Raw genomic sequence first — 22,808 nt, 5'->3', positions numbered from 1 at the left:
TCATCACTCACTAAGGCTTGGATTAGGAATTGAATTCATCAATGATTTGACATCAGATAAAAGTGAAGGCGTTAACAGTTCCCATGTTAATGACTTAAGGCCTAGATGTAGAATTTTTTCTAAGTTTGTTCCATACTTGTGGAATAAGCTTCCATTTGACCTGAGAAGCCTGACATAGAACATTTCCAAGGAGGCAGCTGATGACTCTGCTTTTTAGACATCACTTTGGAGAGGTGGCGCTTTGAGCCTGGTGTTACCACAGAAATGTGCCCTATAAGTATTATATTGATTGATTGAATCAACATGAGATATCTTGCTTACCCCGCAAATGTTTTTCTGAACAGTCAAGAGACTCTCGAGCCTGTGTCCTTCCTCACGGTTCATGGCGATGTCGTAGATGTCATTGCGAGGGACGTTGAAGATGTCAATGCCACTGTAGCCACTGACGGCACCTATCACTCTGCAAGCAAACAAGGTTTTACACATAATAAATAGAAATAATTACCATGGCAACGGTTGGGGTAGTTTGAAAATACAAACATACATTTAGGATTTCAAGTTCTGTAGCCAAAATTGTGGTTCCTGAGAGCCTTTTCTTTGGCAATCACAAAGGGGGGGGGGTGTATAATTGCTACAGAAGACGACAAGGAGGGGCTTGGGGTTTTGTTTGGCTCCTGCGTCAAGCAAGGAGGGGCTTGGGGTTTTGTTTGCCTCCCGCGTCAAACAAGGAGGGGCTTGGGGTTTTGTTTGGCTCCCGCGTCAAGCAAGGAGGGGCTTGGGGTTTTGTTTTGCTCCTGCGTCAAGCAAGGAGGGGCTTGGGGTTTTGTTTGCCCCCCGCGTCAAGCAAGGAGGGGCTTGGGGTTTTGTTTGGCTCCCGCGTCAAGCAAGGAGGGGCTTGGGGTTTTGTTTGGCTCCTGCGTCAAGCAAGGAGGGGCTTGGGGTTTTGTTTGGCTCCCGTGTCATGAAAGGAGGGGCTTTGGGTTTTGTTTGGCTCCCGCGTCAAACAAGAAGGGGCTTGGGGTTTTGTTTTGCTCCTGCGTCAAGCAAGGAGGGGCTTGGGGTTTTGTTTGGCTCCCGCGTCAAACAAGAAGGGGCTTGGGTTTTTGTTTGGCTCCCGTGTCAAGCAAGGAGGGCCTTGGGTTTTTGTTTGGCTTCCACGTCATGCAAGGAGGGGCTTGGGGTTTTGTTTGGCTCCCGCATCAAACAAGGAGGGGCTTGGGGTTTTGTTTGGCTCCCGCGTCAAGCAAGGAGGGGCTTGGGGTTTTGTTTGGCTCCTGTGTCAAACAAGGAGGGGCTTGGGGTTTTGTTTGGCTCCCGCGTCAAACAAGGAGGGGCTTGGGGTTTTGTTTGGCTCCCGCGTCAAACAAGGAGGGGCTTGGGGTTTTGTTTGGCTTCCGCGTCAAGCAAGGAGGGGCTTGGGGTTTTGTTTGGCTCCCGTGTCAAGCATGGAGGGGCTTGGGGTTTTGTTTGGCTCCCGCGTCAAACAAGGAGGGCCTTGGGGTTTTGTTTGGCTCCCGCATCAAGCAAGGAGGGGCTTGGGGTTTTGTTTGGCTCCTGCGTCAAACAAGGAGGGGCTTGGGGTTTTGTTTGGCTCCCGTGTCAAGCAAGGAGGGCCTTGGGGTTTTGTTTGGCTCCCGCATCAAGCAAGGAGGGGCTTGGGGTTTTGTTTGGCTCCCGTGTCATGAAAGGAGGGGCTTGGGGTTTTGTTTGGCTCCCGCGTCAAACAAGGAGGGGCTTGGGGTTTTGTTTGGCTCCCTCGTCAAGCAAGGAGGGGCTTGGGGTTTTGTTTGACTCCCGCGTCAAGCAGCATTACCTACCTGATCAAAATTACATTGATAAACCTCACTTAGGGGATCTCTGTGCACCAAGCAGTGCTGAAATAGTTCATCCTGAACCTCATAGTCTATAATCCCTTGAAATGTAGCCAGAGTGTTTTGAATCTTGATAACGTGCAAAAACCTTAGTAGTCAAGATGCAATAATCAAGCAGCATCTATTTGGAACCTGAGAGAAACCAGGTAAATCAATAAAATACTGGCTTCAAGCTGGTGTTTCATCAGGATGCAAAGGGTGATAGAGTACAGGTATTGAAATTAAATACTGCCTCTCATAAACTGCTGCTACTGGGAAGGAACCTTTCCTCACCTTTGGCTAAAAGTTTTTGAGTTGAGCCAATCTTCTACTTCCTCCCAGGTTGAGTCGGCGTTAATGTAGAGCGTCGGTGCCTTGGGCGCTTTGTGTGCATTCCGATTTTTACCCATCGACATTCTCTGTAGCAATTCATTGTGCAGGTCATCTTTGGGAGATCCTGCAAACCAATAATAATTGATAGCAATAATGATGATCAATTATTTTATAGTACTCTTCCATGTCAGTACATGTCAGTACATTGCTCAAAGCGCTTTGAGGAATATTATTATCCCGGTCTCCACAGAAAACTTTCTGAGGTTTCAAGAACCAGCTACAGAATACTCTGTTGAGGAACTATGCAGTAACTTAGAAGTTGAACCCACAACCTCTTGATCATGAGGTAAGAGCTATTTCACTGCAATCCAACAGTCCCATGACAATATACGACTATTTAAAGCCTAATCTGAGTTCAGTTGGCAGTGCCATTCTGAAAATATTTGTAAAATATCAGAAAATATTGTAAAATTCAAGATGGTGAAATATTGCTATTTCATGCCAAGTTCTCACCAATTTGAACAAATGTATAAGCTGCAACTTAATCCACGTGACCTTATGTACTGGCACTTGTCCTCTCAACTTTCAAATTATGAAGAGAGACTCTCATCACGGCAAGCAAAATGAACCTTAACAAATTTCAAATGTGTTTTGTGAACAAAAATATTCCTAAAATGGATAAGGCCGGACCCATCTTTTTCCTCCTTAAACGACATTTTTAGTAGGCTACAGATACAGTTTCACAAAATACAATAATGTACATTGTTTTCACCCTTACTTACTTGCATTTACAGGTTCTGGTTTCTTTGGCTTGTCTGATTCTGAAAGCAGGGAAAGCTATTTCACAACACGGACTGGAAAGCGGGTCGAGGTGTAGGTAAACTTGTGAATTGTAAAACGTGCCTGGAAAGTGTGACACAGCAACTGGACCCGGAATAGTAAATCTTACAGCCCTTCCACACAAACTAGCATTGTATGCAAATTTTGTACCAGGACTCTGAGATGAGACTTCATGTCAGGGGATGACAAAATGACCCCCTAGCAGCCTTTGGGAAGATGGCGTCCTGGGCTGAGCTGTTCAAAACGAGGTTAGCCTCAACGGAAGCTTAATAACGTCCTTAAGGATACTTATAATGTAACCGTTAAGGATAACGTAATGTAATTGTTAAGGATAACGTGACTTTTGTGGTTTTGAACAATCAGGCCCCCTCCATGTCAGGCAACATTTTTTATAATCCGTCAGCGTTAAAAACAGTAAAAACCATTGACTTATATTCTTTCCATCTGAAATAAAACATAAACCGATTCCGCATTCACATTTCAGGTTTTCTTTCAATCCTTCATCATTATCAAAGCAGTAGTGCTATTTTCAGCCTTATATTTATTTACATCCGATAATCAATGAATAACTAAGTAAATGTAATTGAAATGTCATACACAACAATCAGACAACAGACCATTGACAAACTGGCATCAATATCTGTGTCAATTTTTAAACTATCCCATTCCAATCAGCAGGGCAATTATGTCAACTGCTCAGCTAAATGCATACTGTGTCCGCGCTACTACCAGTTTAGGCTTGCCTATTAAACAAAGGCCTAGTATTACACGCAAGACAGGCCTTTTGTACAGGTGCCCCTCAACTGGCCAAATAGACAACCTGCGAAAATAAACTTGGACAATTTTGAAAAGGCCTTTTCACAGGCAACGTATGTTTACCATGGCATAAAATTTACAATAGATAAGCTCATTAGTGCAATTTAATTGAAGTTGTCCATGTCTTCCAATGTTTATGATATTTTGAATGCCTTTGGTGATGATTTGATTTAAAACATATGACGTTTATGTCATGGTAAACTTACGCCGCCTGTGAAAAGGCCTTTTCAAAATGGCCGAAATTTCTTTTCGCAAACCGTCTATAGCGTTGACACAGTATCGATCATGTCTCCACAGCAAATATCAATTATTATGAAACAACATTAAGGTTAGAAACGAAGCACTCCTAACCATACACATTTATCTGGTTACAAAGCTGTGTTATGCAATTTACCACAGCCAGCATGACCGCCATCATGATATTTTTTTATAAACTACTTTTTAGTCAACCAACCAACTAACACCTGTTCGAAAAACTTCATTGCATCTCTGAAGGAATATTTGATAAAAGTTAGGCGTGTGATGGAAATAGTTAGGATAGTTTCATCCATCTCACTGAGAGACATAGCAAGAATAGGCCCAACAAAAAACTGACCTGATCTTTGCCAGTTTTGCAAGTCAACACAAGGAGACTGATGACGTCTATCTCAGAGATACACAAAACTGTCATGTACATAAATATTTGAGTCTGTCACACAACTAATTTTCCATCAAATCAATCAATACCCCATGAGTACACATCTTCCGTGATGGCAACCACAGTGCATTTCTCATTGCAGAGGTTACGGAATTTTCACATACTATCAATGATCTTCTTCACCTCCGCACACATTTCAACTCATCAGGCCATTGCCATATTCCTCCTCTTTGCAAATAACTTAAGGGGTGGACCATAGAGACCACTTTGGCTAGAATTTGAAATCCTAAAGCAGTGAGAGCTATTTCAAAGTGAACTGAATGCCAATTTCAAGGGTGGGAGCGAGTTCTTTGTTTTCCAGTGAACAGATTTCCACCCTCGAAATTCAATTCATTTTGAAGGAGTTCTAATTGCTTTAGGATTTCAAGTTTTAGCCAAAATGCTAGTGCCTATTGGTCAACCCATAAAGAAGCAAGTTGGCAAATGAAAACGACCCAACTCTAGCACAGACGGCACCAAGCAGGAAAAAAACCGACCAGCTTGCTCCGAGCTAGGCTAACCCCCACCCCACAACACTGGCCCCCGATTTTACTCTGGCCGTCAAGTAATTAAAGTAAAAGTTGCAGATAAAATTGTTTCAACTCCCAATCATCAGGCACTGAACTGCACTGAATAAATCAGTCTGAACTTTTTTTAATGGGGACATTTCAAGTCAGAAAACTACATTATGAATTAAGAACCCTTGGCAACCTGTTCAAAACCAGACAAAGGTTCATCTCAAATCACCCTACACTTGCTACATATACATTAAACGGGTTAGTAATTGTGTACGTACATCATGTGCATGTATATGACAAGCTCACAGCGGCACTTGTGCACTTTTGGAAAGTTTCCGACATGAATCTGATATATACGTGATCAATATTTCTGACGAATCCACATGGGAGTAGCTTTCACCAATACAGGTTATTGAATAACCTTCCTGCTGGTGGCAGGAAACGCATACGCCTAAACGGTATTGACAAACAGAGTTATACGGTTAAGTTGGGTGTCAGCGCTAAGTGCCCCCAGACTTCTGTAACAAAATATGTGTTTTTCAGGCAGATTCAGGACAAAAAGTGGTATACCAATATACCCCCACCCCCCCTCATTGTTGTATGTCTGTTTTGGTTTGGGTCTTGGTCCAAGGCCTTTTTTTCTATCATTGGAGGTAAAGTTAAGCGCTTGCATGATAAGACTACATGTATATGAAACTTAAACTAAGGATGTTTTCAAAAACACTTCAGGTACCCCCCCCCCCCCCCACCCACACACATCCCGTCACCCTGAAATTCATATAAGGGCAGTACAGTAAAGTGTCAGACATATGATGTCATTGTCATTAGATAACATGCCAGATCTTCTTTGCCATCAAAATTTCAAAGCTAAAGAATTTCAGTCCTGAGGTTCTGTTATCACAGGCAAAGTTCCAAAATCAACGTTGTTCAAATTTTCGTTTTTACACTGCAAGACATCATCAAGTCATGACTTGATCATTATCATAGGTTGCAGATGTCATCATGACTTGGCCGGCGAGTTCTATTGTTCAAGATCTGGACACAGGCATGCGAAAGCTGCAGGCTGCTATCACGGTGCATGGCTTTGCACACCTTTGACCAGATCTTGTTAGGATTCCCCAACAAAATCTCGATGAAGTCAGCAATATCGACAATCAACAATGATCATGTCATTTCCTGATGATTCTGTAGTGACTACGGATGTTGAAGGACACACTGATTTCCAAACTTTGCTTGTGAAAACAGACCGTTTCGACAAATTAAACCAATTAAGATAAAAGTTAATGAACCTATATGATCAACAAAATTTAAGTTAGCAGGTTTAATTAACAAAATTTAACAAGTTCCGTTGGAAGTTGGATTGAGGTCAGCCTATTTCCCCCTCCCAAAAAAAACAACAACAAACCCAACAACAATTACAGTATGACTAGCATCCTGGCAGATTGAACCATCATTCTAAGGTCTATATACCCAATAAACCTGAAGCCAATTTGTCGACATATCAGAGAAGAAATGCTTTATGACAGGAAAACCCTTCTTCATTTCCAGACGTAACACTGCCTAATTAGTACGCAACTCAACGAGCTATTTTGCTGCATTTCCTGCTTTAGTGGAACAATTACTTGATTGGAATTGTGTTTTCCTATTCTACTTAAGGCATCTCACACAAAATAAATGTAATCCGGAAAAGTTACATTTATATGAACAAACCATTCCAATTCCATAGCCCTCAAACACAAGTACTGACACCTAGACTATGAGCAAGGAACTAAACAGTTTGCCTCCACTGGTGAATCAGATGGCCACTGTCCCAAGTGAACATTCCTTTGATACAGTGCTCCATAATCATGGTACGTTTCTCGATCACATATCAACAGAAAATATTCAAAAAATCGAATAGTGTGTTCAGCACCTGATTTCATGCCTTGAAGCGCTTGCCTAGTGTTGCCCGACTGACAGTAAAGTAGGGTAAAAAGATTGCCCAGACACTGCAGGACTAGGGAAGTGTTAAACAACTATTCACTTGTCATTTTTCACCTGATCATACGAAATTCTTACATTGCCAACTCTATTCATGTGAATGTACCGCACTGTGATGCAATAAACATTATTTTCGATACATCTTTTTCTATCGTTGAAGGATCAATCCATATTCCTGCAGAGTGGCGTAACTACATTGTTCCGCGACTGCCAACACAGGTGGCCATTCATATCACCTACTCCACGATACATGGAGTAGATCACAGGCGTGTGAAAATATCAGAATCATAGCGATTTACTCCCCGGATTACCTGGGACACAACATCTGAAAAACGATACTCATATCACTCTTTGAAGTCCAGGGTAAATGTGGGTCTTGTGGAAATGAGTGATTTGCTATTGATGATGATTTGGATGTCATCATGCGTCCGTGACAAATCTCGGACCTCAGAGTGTAATGGCAATATGTGTTTGCTGGGAGAATATTCTTTAATCTGCTTTGAGAAGGTGATTGATGCCTCCAGATCCCTCCAAATGGTCAAACTTCAGAGTTGAAATGCCTACATAGGCCTGTAGAAAATGTACAACAGACTGGGAGTCCTACCATCTGCCACCTGTCATCATGCCACAGAACAACCAAATCATATCAGGGTCTACATATTATAAAGGGAAAAGACTGGGTTTATTGTCACCTCCCCACAGCAATGAGAGTGACCAGTCAACATTCTGAAACCATTCAGGGGAACTCGAGGACCTGCTCTTATAAGAGTTACACCTGATCATTTCTGACTGGTGCCAATTAAACTTGAGGGTTGAAAAAAGCAGGTGCAGGGTTGAAGGATGACATTGGTAACTGTAAGGAGGAGGGCCATGGTGCCTGATGATGATGATGGTGATGATTGATGATGGATGGATGGTGCTGTCCAGGCCCAAGCAGCCAGGTTGGTAGTTCTCCAAGAGCATAGTCCCATAATTTGCTGCTAGAGGGCTCTGGAGGGCCATACCAGAAATTCAAGAAGTCTTCCAAGTTTGGTTGTCGAACCAGAGAGCATGGAGCAAATCAATTCAGCCTCAGTTGAGTCTAATGAAATTGCCAGGGGCTGGTGTGCTCACCTTTGCCAAGGTGGCTTAACTCGTGTGTTGCGTAACACATGATCTACCGACTCCTGAAAGTTACATGCAGGACACAGCGACTCAAGTTTTTCTCAACAAGTCATGCAGATAATCAACAAGGGTCTCAAGAAAACAATGAAAATACTCCACCTTTCAACCTACAATTTCAAAATGCTGACATGGTGACCTTGAAAAGTTGGTCAAGGTCACGCCGACTCTGCCACAATTTTAAGTCTGAATTCTAAGATGAATCTATGACAAACATATGTGATCAATGCCGAGATACACACCAAAAAGGATCTATGATCAACCTGAAAGTTAAAGGCCACATTGAAACATTGATTTTTGCAAACAAAATGAATTTGGTGATCAACAGAGGCCACCTTCTGAAAGGACACTCAATCAAGCAGTACATAAATTTTGTTGGCGCCCAAGATACAATGCTGTAAGCTACATGTATGCACACACGACAGACAAAATGGGAAAAAACATTATTTCTTGCCAATCTGTCCTTGTACATTGTCGGAACAAAGTTTGCGAAAAACATAAAATATGAAATGTATAATTGCCTGGAATGTTCTACTCGATGATGCGTGCACTTGTTGAAAAGCTTATTATTAAGCCGGTTATTTTTTGATCCGCCTGCATCATTTTGTTTGTTGTGTGCAAGCGACCCTGAAAACATTTGAAAACATTCTGAAAACGCTGTTTTTGTTATTTGGTCTGTCGTGTGCATGTAGCTTTAGCTTGCCAACTAAAGGTGCCCACCCGTGTTACATTTGGCCTGTAAAGCAACATTACTGCATGTCTGTGTGGACACCCTAGACAAGATCGAGCGGTGGAAAAAGCATTATGTAAGCATGACAATAGCAGACTATGATAACATAAGACACTTTGTGGACATTTCAACTCTGGTTTCTGTGCAATGTTCATGCCATGAAAAAAATGAAAAGCATGCCGACAAAAAATAACAATGACACATCTTCCTCCTATGTACATGATCATGTTTTATTGTGTAAATATGTCAAAATCTTATCATGGATTACAAATATATATATATAGCTCCAACTCAAGTTGGCCAGATTACTTCTACACTCAGCTGTGTATGTAAATGTGTACCGGTACATGAAATTCTGACCAACTCGAGTGAAACACAAAATAATTAAAGCATTTTTAATTTCCATTGTAAAAACTATCTTCTCCAGACCAAGTTCGACCAATTCAACCAACCATACATAACAATAAACTGTGATAAAACGTGTTGCAAAATGTATTTTACTCATCAAAATCAGAAAATAGCAAATTGTAGGTGAATGTCATCCAACAACTTTCTTCCTCAAAACAAGGTTGTAAAATTTGCTGGAACTGAATTCTGTAAGTTTTTTCATTTGTGACCTGCTCTTGTGGCAAGTAGTCTTTGGGGCTTAGACAGGACAATGGGCTATTGGCTCATTTCTCCTTTTCTCCATTCCCCATTTTCTCCATATGCTCCGAAACCCTATTTTGGACAGAGCACGCCATATTTTACATAGCGAGGTGATTCAAATGAAGGGTAAAATACATCTTGAATCATGATTTCATCACGTGTGCTTAAAATGAGGATACTAACCCTGTGATAAGTTGGCACCTCCGTATCTGACAACTAAACACAATCTTGAGGAAAGGCAGGTTTTCAAGTGTGCAAAAAAATCTTTTCCAGAAGTTATCAGCGATATTGAGTGATATCAGTCAGAGAGATGTCGATTTCTGCCAATAGGCATTGTCAATTCATCTGCAGGGGTTATTAATTTTGACTTGCTCTTTTTAAATGACTGAAACATCACTGAGGCTGCATGAGTTTACATAGAGTTTGCAATGTCACATGTCACTTAAGTCACATGACATTTAAAACAAATGTTATTTCCAATGAGTGGGTTACATAGGATTCATGATGTCACTTTTCACCCTCATTTCATTTCATGTCAGGTCACATTTTCAAGCTGAAATCGGTCATGCTTGTGACAAATGACATGTGACATGTGAACCAGGGCAAGTGACAACATGAACTCTATGTAAACCATCCACATGGGAATAGACAAAGTGACATCTCTTCAAAACCACAACCTCATGTTTAAAAGTCTTTGAAGAATATAGAAGAAAAAAATATCTTTCATGAATTTGGAAGAACATTTTTGTCTAATCATAGCCTAATGATTTTTAGCCTAAGATGGTTAATTGGTTATGAGCACATACATGTACAGCCTGTCCCGAAAGCTATGCCAACTCCTGCTGACTTTTAGAAAAGGGAAGGCAGACTACCAGTTAGCCTCACCTAATAACGTAGAATTTAACAGGGAATGAAATTGCACCAAATTGTAAAGAGGAAGATATAGAAAAAAATTGAAGAAAAAAAAGCTGGTTGAATTTGCAACAAAAGCACACTTTTAAAGAATTGTGTCTTAACTTATCGATTTTGCAGTCAACAGTTTTTTAAAGTTGTATTAATAGTTCAAAGATGATGTTCAAAATCCAAATGAGTTTTTGGCATCACCAGTTTGGCATCAAATCAGTTTTTGGCATCCAAATGAGTTTTTGGCATCACCGATTTTTGCAGAGATCCATTTTCTCAGGTGAATACTACAGACACTGTCCTTTAAATGCAGGGGCCGAGACCATTATGGCACGACCAAGCTATATAAAAGACATGTACTTTAGACAGTGAAATAATTGACCGGTACAGGAGATCAGGAAAGGCCGAAATGTTTTTTCACCGCAGTGTCACAATCCTGTGACTCTACTTAGTTTCGCCTTGTTATGCATCAATCAAAATCTTTGCCTTTTCTGATTTCCCTTTGTGGCCACTTATTCCACTGTCTATAGAGTATTGCTACGGGACCTTAATTTTGCACTTTTGACTAAAATGGCCCACAACTCCACCAGACAACAATCATCAAATATTATTTGATGAGTGTGATCAGTTGGGGTAGAGTTTTGATCTTCATGAAGCTGCGAATGGCACAACCACTTTAAAAATGGAGTTAAAGTTTCTTTTGGTTCTCCTTCCATTTTCAAAATGTAATGGAAGACGACGCAGGTCATTTCAACCTGCCTATCGGGGTAGTAAAAGCATAAATGGCTATAAGTACTAGGCACGTGCAATATTAAACATAACCAAGCAAGAGGGGCGCAACACCAAAAAACAAAACGGAATAAACTTTAAAAGAAGTATCAATATGGCAAGCAACATCACCAAAAAAACATATTTGTTGTGGGCATGCTTTTTGTATCCATGGCAACAAGCACAGAACCAGGTTGTCAATGTGGAGGTTAAATACAAAAGGTTAGATGCAACATATACAAGCAAGGACGAACAGACAGAAAAATAAGTCAAACGCAAAATGATCAAATTCACATTCTTCCACTTTTCATCCAAAGTTTCCTACTCTTCATCTTGAACTTTTCTTCAAAAACTTGAAGAACAAGGATTACAATGTATATCCTTTCACGAGGCATTTTTGTGAACAAAGGACATGGTTATTTTTGAAGAGGATAAGAAGCAATCTCTGGAAATGGATAGCAATACTGAAATTTGCAAAGATAATGATGATGAAAGTTAAAAGATGCAAATTCTTAATTCTTCATTATTTCTTCCATCTTCATGTTCCCTCAATTGATAAAGATTTGCAGAGAGTATCAAAAGCAATCAATGACTGATCAATGCTTTACCAAATGGTGATTTTATTCACTGGAACTGCTGTGGATTATTGCCACGGACTTTCGGCTGGCAATCAAGAGATCCCCGCATTCAAACAACACATTCGCTAAAACTCTAGACAGGTCTCTTTGTCAAACTTGCTTCTCCTCTGTACATGTACCAAGGTGTATAAGTGGGTACAGGTCAGAAATGATCAGGCTGTACCACTGTTTGAGCAGCTCATCTGAGTTCTATTGAAAGATTTCAGGATAAACCGGGGTTAAATCATGAAATTTTGAGTGCAAATGATATGCCAGGGCCACTGCTGTTGAAAGGGCGTGTTATTTTTAAGGTCATACTTGCAAGCCTTTGTATACCAGTTCTATCCATCATTCAACCTACTGTCGATGTGTATGACCACACTGCTGGTATGTCCACTGGGTGAAGTTTTTTCAAACTAATTAGGCTTCATGGACTTGAAGGAATTCACCTGGTTTTAAAAGTGATACCTTCCGTGAAATGGTGCCAGTTGAACTTTTAAAGGACGCTATTCAGAGCCAGGGAAATTGACATATCAATATTGTAATTATGCATTAGCATTATAGATATCGAAGTCGTCTGTTCCAACCAGTGTTTGATATCTGCAAACTAGCTATCTGGAAGTTGGATAATCCACTTCAAAAATCCCACCAGCATCCTTGGTGAGGACTTAAAGCAAAGACCACCACCATGAACCAAGAGAAACTGTGAAATAGCGCAACTAAGACATCAAAATCAATTGTTTTTTTCCACATACGCAACTGCAATAAAATGATTCACTACATAATAATGGTTTTCGATCATATGCCACTGTGTCTGAAGAATGTATAGTTGAAGCACATATATGAATATATTCAGAAAATCACTCACTATTACTTTCATATATATTTCATTCACGACCAACGATAATCCCATCATCATGATCACAACATCCTATTCAAGAAATTCAACATCAATAATCGTATCAACAGTCAAGTTTGATACTGAATGATTGATTATGAGATTTAATGAGCGATTATCACTTGTTAATTTGCAAATTGGATGTCACTACAGATTAAGCCACCACCAGGGATTAATAAGAGAGTTATAGTAAGTGCGAGTGAACATTCTGTGCGGAGGATTAGTTTGGATGGAACGTAACGTAACGGTTATAGAGCCGCCATCATGTCAAAATGATGAAACAGGCATGCTGATTGGTCAATGATGAACCTATAGACGAGGGATGGTTATAGGGTAAGATAACGACATTCAGTGCAACCAAACCAAAAACCTGTATAAACCCTATCTATATCTTGTGCCAGGATGGTTCAAAGCGAAACAACGACAATTGGGTTGGGATAAAAGGAGGAAAGACGTTATCAATGGAGGTCAATCATATGAGCACACTTGGCCAGATTAACTGTACCAAAAAGGTCCCACATGGATCTAAAATAGTGTGTAGGTTCTAAGGGGGAAGGAAAAATAATCAATTGATAGCATAGAGTCAGCAAAAAATGACAAAAGAGACTTGTCAAAGAAAACTGCTGAAGACAGGATTTGGGCATCGAACTTTATAAACAGGTGCAAGAAAAGAAATCAATTTCTGAGATGACGACTTTTTGCCACACCTGAAGACCTGCTCTTCCTTTCATAAAAAAATACTTGACGCTGTGGCCCTGATCTTGGCTGGGCTAGGCCTGTCACAATCAATACACACCACAACCAACAGGAAATGTGCAAAGAGTGGACCACATTGTATTAACAGTTGGTCACTATTACGCAAAAAAATTCATTTTGAGATCAACACTGTGATATTCATAATAGTTTTTCACTGATACACTATCTTCTAGTCTGGGCATTTTTCAAAATGCTCACTACTGATATGTTACCAAAATTATCAAAGAGAGATCTATACACAAATGGGAGAATATAGTCAGCCTGGTAGAATATTACGAGTAATATAGCAATCAACAAACAATGCTATAAAACATTAGATAGTCATAAAATGTCGAAAACAGACTTGAAATGGACAGATATGATGGCTGATATGAACAAAGACAGTAAATGCCCTTACCGAAAATGTCATGTACATTAACACTAGGTTTTCTGTACAGAACTGAAGTAAAAGCATTTACTACTCTTAATTCTAATCACCAAATTGTATATATCTTATTAAACTGGAATGGTTTCAGTATGCAGCAGGACAGAACACGTATCACTAATCTTGGAAGAGGTAATCAACAACTTTCTGAATAAGATTTAAGTTGGACTTGGAAGAGAGCCATAGGAAAATGTTAGGACCATGCACCTATGTTTTTATAAGGTGAACTATAAAGAAGTTCTAAGTTTGGCGATCATCATATGATCAATTTACCTTCAATTTAGAGTCAATGATCAATTTTAAAAGACTTTCAGTCGCAGAAGAATAACGAGCACAGAGATCTGTCTTAGGTGGAACTGAGTAAAGAACAGATGCAGGCCTGAGCAAGAGGTTATGGTCACATCAATTGCACGATTTAGGCAAAATGGTTTTGAAAGTAAAGATACAAAAAATCTATTAATCATCGTGCCAACAGGTTTCCATGGAAATAGATATTGAATACCAAATCGATTTTGGCACCAAACTGAAGATTTGCAATTTGTATTTTTCGTAAAATTCATTTTTATCAATTAACTACGTAAGGGTTAATGAGTTGCCAAGCCTTACATGAGCTGAGAGTTGACATCCTGGTGTAGGTTTCCCAACATTACCATAACTTTTAGTTTATCAGCTGGTTTTAATGTACCTGTGATGTAGTACGAGATCTCAAAACTGCAAATATTCTTACCCTCAAGTATCTTACCCTCAAGTTTCCAACTATGAGCATTAACACATTTATATTTCACAAAATTCACATACTAGATACCGGTAAACTAAAATATCTTATGTTTTATGTATATACATATCATTTTCCAATTAAAAACCTCAGTGTTAATCTATACATGTTCTGAAAATAAAATAAATACATGATGGCGGGACATGCCCAAGTTATTTCAAATGCTAATTTGAAGTCTGTCTATGTCAAAAACAAGCTGAAGTGAAAAGCCATTGTGTTTGTACAGTGTTGTGCACTCAAAAATGCACAGTGATTGAAGTCTTCTTACAGTGACATAGACAGTACAGTGCTCATGTCAAAATGCATGACCTGTGAATATTTTTCAAATGTTTTTGGAACGCACTGTATAAATATTGTTACATGAACATAAAACTGAATTCAGCTGTTATTGCAAAGATACCTCTCTCACCCAGACACTGAATGCTTTCACACATCATCATCAATATAAAATTGTCTACTCCCTAATATAATTACTTAAAGGAGGAGTACACTGAGAAAAATTTCAAATCAAAATCCGAAAATGACTTTGGGTACAAAGGAAAATAGTGGTATCAAACCATGGTATAAAATATCAAAGTTCATTTAGATTTGGTTTAAATATCAACCTCCACACAAAAAGAGTGCAGATATAAACTTCTGATGGCCAGCAGAAAATACGAATTTCTCAGTGCACTCATCCTTTGACCCTTTCCCTGCACAGGATTCTTTCACTATGGTACATGGCCTCAGCAACAGCCCACATCAACTTTCAAATATCTAGCCAACCCACTTTGCAGTGGAGTACAGTTATAATGACTTTAATCACAAATGTAAAATAGATATTTGAGCCTTATATATTTTTGCCAAAATCAAGGCGTGTGTCTTGAAGCCTGGAACTACGATGTAAGACATATGCAGTAGAACCTCTCTAATAAGGACAACCTCTGAACTAACAAATGCCGTCCTTACTAGAGAGGTGTCCTCATTGAAGAGGTTAAAACTGAGTCAAAACAACCAATTTGGGGCCAAAAGCAGTGTTCCTAATAGAGAAGGTGTCCCGCTAACAGAGGTGTCTGCTAAGGGAGGTTTCATTGTAAACCCCAATAGCCCTGTGTTGTGACTCAACATATATCAAGGCCACAAGGCAGGGAAAGGGTCAAGAAATTGTTAGTTTTAGTTCCTACAATAATAATACATCATCTTTACCAGGTACTCTAGATTTACGATTCACTGTCAAAAACAAAACAAATGCATTTAGCATTGATTAGTTTAACCACTTGATGCCGCTATAAAAAATTTCTTACCTTACCACTCTGCCAGAATTAATTTCAGGAAAACGTAATTTTTTGTCTTTGCAGCGGCCATCGATCAAGAACTGCCAGCTGGTGTTTTTGTGAAGAATGAAGCCTCCTCAGTTTCAGTTTACGCTGGGGATTCCCCGCGATTGTTTGAATAGGGGTTTTAGTACAGGATTTACATGGAACAATCCTTTGGATGGCCGACATATATATACGTCTTACGGCAGAGCGGTTCAGATAGAGTTCGCGTATATATACGTCTTACGGCATCAAGTGGTTAATGTACCTAAGCTGAACTGATCCCACATTTAAACTTGTTAAAACAATATACATATTTCAATTCAATTCAACATATGGCCATATCACAAGAGTATTTGAAAAATTCTGCTTCCGTATAACCTGGACTTGGCTGTGATGGACAAAAACACATATTCCTGAAACAGTAGCCCAGGTAACCCACAGAAATGTGTCCTGCAATTTTGCGCGAATTCAATTTTTTTCTTATAAATTGGTTATCACAAGTTTTGTGACCTTAATTTTTGCTGCCCAAACAGATACGTTTATAACGTAACAAAACGAAAGGATCTGCCCTTTCGATATTATAGATTCAAGATTAAGAGTATAATGGTAATTATAAGAGATTATTTACAAAGAATTGGTCAAGTAGGACAAGTATCCAACTCACAGTGACCCTAAATGTGAAGCTCATAGAATTGGAATCGTCCAAACTCGAGAAGAATTAAGATGGCTCCCGTGGCCAAGGTTCAACATTGACCTACGCAACGACAGTCCAAAACACAGGCCTCATGGCGACATGATGCAAGCAGGTTGATGCGTGTTAAACCATTACTAAGGGAGCTTCATTGGCTACCCATCAAGCCTCGATTGAATTCAAGATTTTGTGCATGGTTCATAAATCAGTTCATGGTGTTTGACCAGAGTACCTCCGGTGCCTTCTTAGGGAAACCGAAGGTCGTACTCGGTCAGTGGCGAGCAAGAACTTGCTTGTCAAGCGGACCAAATCCAGGTACGGTGAATGCAGTTTTTCTAAGTGTGGGCCATACCTGTGGAATAGGCTTCCACTTTACTTGAGATCCCTGCCAGAGGACGTTTTCAGGAGGCAGTTGAAAACTCTGCTTTTGGAAAGGTGGCACTTTGAGCGTGGTGTTACCACGGAAATGCGCCACATAAGTATTATATTGATTGATTGATTGATTGATGCATGATGCACTGCACGGCATTGTGTCAAAACCGCAAATGACATTGTAGAAGGTCGTATCAAATGCATCAGCCCCGTGGAGCGTCTCATACCAAAGTGGTTGATCAAGACGACTTACAGGTAGTCAATTACCAGTTTGTTTTTAGAATGGCAAGCCTGTACATGTGTATGTGCTGGGCAGGCCTTCCCCTAGAAACCGAAACCTGCATATGCAGCCCTTTAGGTGTCTTGGTGTTGACCTTTGTGAGGGCCCGGAATACTAATCACAAGAAGTAATGGTTTCTTAGGCTAAATTTCAAACCAGTGTGGACCACAAGGCAAAGGTACCAAATGTGACCCGTCACAGCAAAAGCAGGTGCCTGTCGCTCTGAGCTTGGCAGGTTGAGACAGAATGTTTGTTCATTTCTCTGTTGTCTGCCTTTTGTGAAATGAGCACATCAATTTCTCCCATTATCTCCTGGTGTCATTTAGGCTGATCTTCTGTGCGACATGTGCCTGGTTTTGCTGTGACGGGTCACAAATTGGCAAAACAAAATTGGTCACCTCAAAATGGTATATTCTCTTATCCTATTCCGATTCTATGGCGCTGTTTCGAACGAGCTTACTACAAGGTATAGCACAGGTGGAAGGTGACATGAAGGAGTGAGTGTAGGGCAAGACTTCTCTGGAGGAAAGCTGAGGTAGATCCTATACGCAATCACACAACAAAGTGCCCCAGAACAAGTCCTTTCCATTGCATCACCACAATCCAAATGATCGGAACACAACTGGTTACCACTGGAATAACACTGCCTACATACCAGTGACTACTGGAACTCAATTTTAGAACCAATAAAGTCCAACAGGTGGGTAGACTGGCTTGTGTTAAGAAGTTTTTCCCAAACGTGGTCTTATACCACTGGCCAATCAAGATCCACTTTTCAATAAACCCCAGCTCTAAATTTCGGTTCAAAAATGCAGCATGATGTTCTGGGACACCTTGTATGATAGGCATTCGAAGAGATCAAGTCGATCAAAATGAACACTTATCACCCTTCATGGACAGAGACCTTCATTGCAACCCCACAAAACAGTTCTTCTGTTAACTCCGTGAGTTTTTGTCTCAAGTTTTGATTTTGACAAAAATATGACCAATTGATTACTATCTTGCTCTAATGTTCCCGCTGTGTCCACGAAGGGTTAATATGCACATAGTAATACAGTATTTGAACAATACTTTACAAAACAGCCTATAACCGAGAATAGTAATCACCTTTTTTAGATTTTTTTTCAAATTGCGGCGCTGTGACCGGAGGAGCGATTGGTGGAAGTGGAGGAGGGGGCGGCGCTGGAGTGTTGAACATAGCACCGTTGTCTCGATGGTCGTAAGGTTCTGGTTCTCGCTGAAACGAAAAGGAACGAGTAATTAGCCATAACGTTACAAAGTTATTGATGCAGTAATGATTGTATACCCGGCACACCCTGGTCAGGGATGGATACTAAACTGACATTGCTGCCTGGGTGATGTTAGATTGATGTAATTTTTTTTCTACCAACTGTTTTCTGGCGATAGAATGAACATATGTTGGTAAAAAATCACCAACAGCCATAAGTGTCAAATCCCTGTTCCGATATTCTGTCAGAGACCTGAGTACATAAGGGATAAGGGTTGACAAAAGAGGTTCTTCACCTGATGTCACAACGTGACGTTTTGACGGCCACCTGCCAATGTTGGTGTTACCTATGGCCAACCCTTAACTACTGAGTGGATCTATAAACACCTTGTTCCATGTGTCACATTTTATTCAGTTTTGAACTGTACTGCTCTTGAGATCCCTAAATTATCATTGATACATAACAAAGTGACCAACTTCACTCGGACAAAAACACCATAATACATCATGTCTCATTCAAATTCATGAATTGAACCCAAATCAACAGCCTGATCTCCATTTAAGAAGAATTCAATAGGCTTGAAATGTCAATTTCAAAACAGTATTTTAAATCAAAGTCACTAAACTTCTAAGGTTATTTGAAGGGATATGGTGGCCTGATGGTAGAGCGTCCGCCTTGTAAGACTGGTAACAACCCAGCACTCAGCCAGCAGAGTGGTCTGTGATAGTATGGGACAATTTTTTTTCGTCTTTGATAAATTTTTTTATTCAATGGACCTCGTCCTCATTCTTCTTCTATTTATTTTAAAGGCGACCTGAAAATTTTATGTTTTTTTGTAATTTGATATCATATCGATAACAGTCAAATATCCCAATGTCCCTTGAGGTAACCTGCTTTTTAGATTGTTATATTATCAAGACTCTAAATAGTCAGGAATCACAATCAGGGCAAACAAACAGTAAAGGTTTGGGTATACCACCAAAGGTAACTTATGGACATAACATAACATTGTAACATCGAGAATAAATCAGGTCATTACTTATTCTTTGTAACATACATACCAAAAACAATACCCAAAATTTCAACTACTGATATGAAAATTGCCGTACCACTTTTGATAAAAACAAACTACCCCGAATATTACCGCAGGAATGGAAGCAGGGGTTATGGAAAGGCCTCTCCATATGGGGTTTCCAAGCAAGCAAAAGCAGGGGTGCTGTAAGCGGCTGAATATTATTTTATTTCTATGGTTTCACAAAAACCAGTATTTGCAAAATTTAAACAACAAAAAATACATTCTAATTGGAAAAACAAAATAAGTTTGAAATTTGCAAATTTTTTTTTTTTTTCCCCCGAATAAGAAGATAACACTCAATCTCTCTGAACAGTCATTCCATCACAAAACCAGTGTTTAGTGACTGCGTGGAAGCCATTTTGGTAAAAATTTTGTCGAGTCAAATATACCAACAATAATTTCTCTCTCTTGTATTGTTTTTCCACGCCAGTACTGGGAGCACCTCAAGAAGTGTGCACGAAATCATTAGAGAGGTTAAGATTTTCGATTCGAGAACGAAAACGTGGTGATATTTGGACGATCGATACCATATTGCCTGTTGTCAGAAATGAAATGAAACAGTGTGTTTATAATGCCTGGTATGCCTCAAAACAATAATACAAGACAATCAGTTTGACTTGATGACGTCAACCAGAGAAAAAAAACCACCTCGTTCTTGGATCAAAATCTTACCCTCTCTAATATCTTCATTGTTCGGGGCTAAATGTTGCTTTTGTATGGGGCTGCTTTACCCCAAATCTTCAAGGATATGCAGCATTCTCCAAAAGCATAAGTGATGCGCATAGTTTACATAGAAGTCATCCAGCCAGGTGTATCGAGCCACATTTCTTCATTTACACATTGCTCTGAAGAATGAACTATTCGTTTCCAGATGCCGGCAACACAGGCATTCATCTGTCACAACTGGAACATTCTTTTGTTGACATGTGACTGGTGAAAACACAGGCATTCATCTGTCACAACTGGAACATTCTTTTGTTGACACTTGACTGGTGAAAACACAGGCATTCATCTGTCACAACTGGAACATTCTTTTGTTGACATGTGACTGGTGAAAACACAGGCATTCATCTGTCACAACTGGAACATTCTTTTTTTGACATGTGACTGGTGAAAACACAGGCATTCATCTGTCACAACTGGAACATTCTTTTGTTGACACTTGACTGGTGAAAACACAGGCACTCATCTGTCACAACTGATCATTCTTTTTTTGACATGTGACTGGTGAAAACACAGGCATTCATCTGTCTCAACTGGAACATACTTTTGTTGACACGTGACTGGTGAAAACACAGGCATTCATCTGTCACAACTGGAACATTCTTTTGTTGACACGTGACTGGTGAAAACACGGGCATTCATCTGTCTCAACTGGAACATACTTTTATTGACACATGACTGGTGAAAACACAGGCATCCATCTGTCACAATTGGAACATTCTTTTGTTGACACGTGACTGGTGAAATGAAAATCATGAGACATGTGACAAGATGACTCTATGTAAACCTGGCCTCAACAGAAAATCAGACACTGCATATGAAACACGCCTTCAGGCTATGGTACTCCCATGAACTGACTGAGGCAAAGAACATATGGAAAAATATGAAAAACTTTCAGGAAAAATTAAGATAAAACTGAAAATAACAATGGATGACTTGCAGACATGCTTATATGGTATTTTTGAGTTGGAGACCCGTGAGGGTTACAATAACTCGCAAAGATGATGATGATGATGATGACAACCACTGCCTTAGCAAAAAGGATAAGAGACGGGAAAATAAGAAACCTAAACGGTTGCCGTGGTAATGTTAATATTACCTGCAGGTTCCAATTATTTGGCCTGAAATTCCAAAAAAGAACTTTGTGATGCCTAAAGTCAACAACAACGTAAATGTGCATCTTAAACTCAGTGAAAAACCTCACACCTTTATCTACAATGAGTGACTGTCCCATAACTTTTAGTGACACATATTCGGCACAAGACTGATCTGACTATCCGCTTTAATTGCCTCAACGAGAGACGGCACTAACATCAAAATCTACCACTAATGCAATCGATGGCACTCGATAGATCATTTCATGGCGCAATTATTCAATAATATCATCTCTGGGCAAAAGAAACAGAAGCACAACTTTGTTGATTTTATCTTCCTCCAACATTATTTTTGACCCTCACGTGAAGTGCGCAACAGAAAGAAAAGTTACTCAAAGCGTGACAATAGTTCGAGAGGACTGGCTGCTCACTACTGAAATACTTTAGTTCAAGGAATTGATACCGAACTGGAGGTGTTGAACGGGAGGAATTGATACCGAACCGCGAGGGTAGAGCTAAAATGTAGACTAAAGCCTTAGTTTTGGCCAACATTTCGGTTTTGGCCAAAATTTCAGCTCCACCCAAGTGGTTTTGGTGAGACAATCAATACCGACATTGAGTTATCAATTTCTATTCTAAAATACCTCAAATTAGATAATGAATAATGTGGTTTTAAATGCTTTTTGACTACTTCCACATTTTGCACCAACCCAAGTGGCTATGGTTGCCTAACCATAACCGCTGAATTCAAAACTAGCCACCGTAGGCACATAGTGCCTTTACACTGTAAACTACGGTTCATTTATAAATCTATCGTTTTTTAGAATACGGGAATGATAACTGGGCAATTTTTGGAGGGATCAGTGGAATCCGCACCATTTCCACCAACGTTTCTCCTATTAGTTTCTGAACATTTTGACATGTTCGGCAGTCTGCCCAAGATCAAATGAATCAACACAGTCAGTTCATCTTCCAGGGCAAATGGGCGAGTCAATTTCTAGTCGACAATTTCAACCATGCCAAACATGATTTAGGACATTACCATGCATACCTCCCCAATGAGGTACTGGAAGAAAATGTTTAAAGCAAGCCTGCAGCAAGAGGTTAGACCCTATCAGGACCAAGATGAACGTTCCAGCATTGTGCCAAGCTTTAGATGCAGGACGTATTTATAACACCAAAACACTGGAAGATATCACGAACACTTCGTTCCAAGAATCAGAAACAGAAATCCAATAAAAAAGTATTTTTTAACGTGTTCAATGTCAGTGCAAATAGATTCTGCTAATAGGAATAACATTAAAGAAATACAGTGCCACATTATCAGAATACTGTCACAGAATCATTAAAACA

General features: G+C 39.8%; 1 protein-coding gene across 10 annotated transcripts in view; it reads right to left on the bottom strand.

Moving 5' to 3' along the window:
- LOC135492583 (epidermal growth factor receptor kinase substrate 8-like) overlaps positions 1 to 22,808 on the bottom strand; it is an 82,652-nt gene that overhangs the window by 12,020 nt on the left and 47,824 nt on the right. For 8 of the 10 annotated variants that reach the window (XM_064779128.1, XM_064779130.1, XM_064779127.1 and 5 more), the window contains 5 exons: positions 18,442 to 18,571; positions 15,879 to 15,902; positions 2,966 to 3,004; positions 2,145 to 2,307; positions 322 to 460 (listed from right to left, as the gene is read on the bottom strand). In XM_064779128.1, coding sequence (XP_064635198.1) covers positions 322 to 460; positions 2,145 to 2,307; positions 2,966 to 3,004; positions 15,879 to 15,902; positions 18,442 to 18,571 — 495 coding nt within the window. The remainder of the gene's footprint in view (positions 1 to 321; positions 461 to 2,144; positions 2,308 to 2,965; positions 3,005 to 15,878; positions 15,903 to 18,441; positions 18,572 to 22,808) is intronic. The other 2 variants (XM_064779129.1, XM_064779134.1) reach the window with 2 other exon arrangements.

This window comes from Lineus longissimus, chromosome 8 (assembly GCF_910592395.1).
Source record: "Lineus longissimus chromosome 8, tnLinLong1.2, whole genome shotgun sequence".
Classification (NCBI taxonomy): Eukaryota; Metazoa; Nemertea; class Pilidiophora; order Heteronemertea; family Lineidae; genus Lineus; species Lineus longissimus.
Note: the sequence above shows the minus strand (reverse complement) of the source record. Positions and strands in the feature narration are given on the sequence as shown.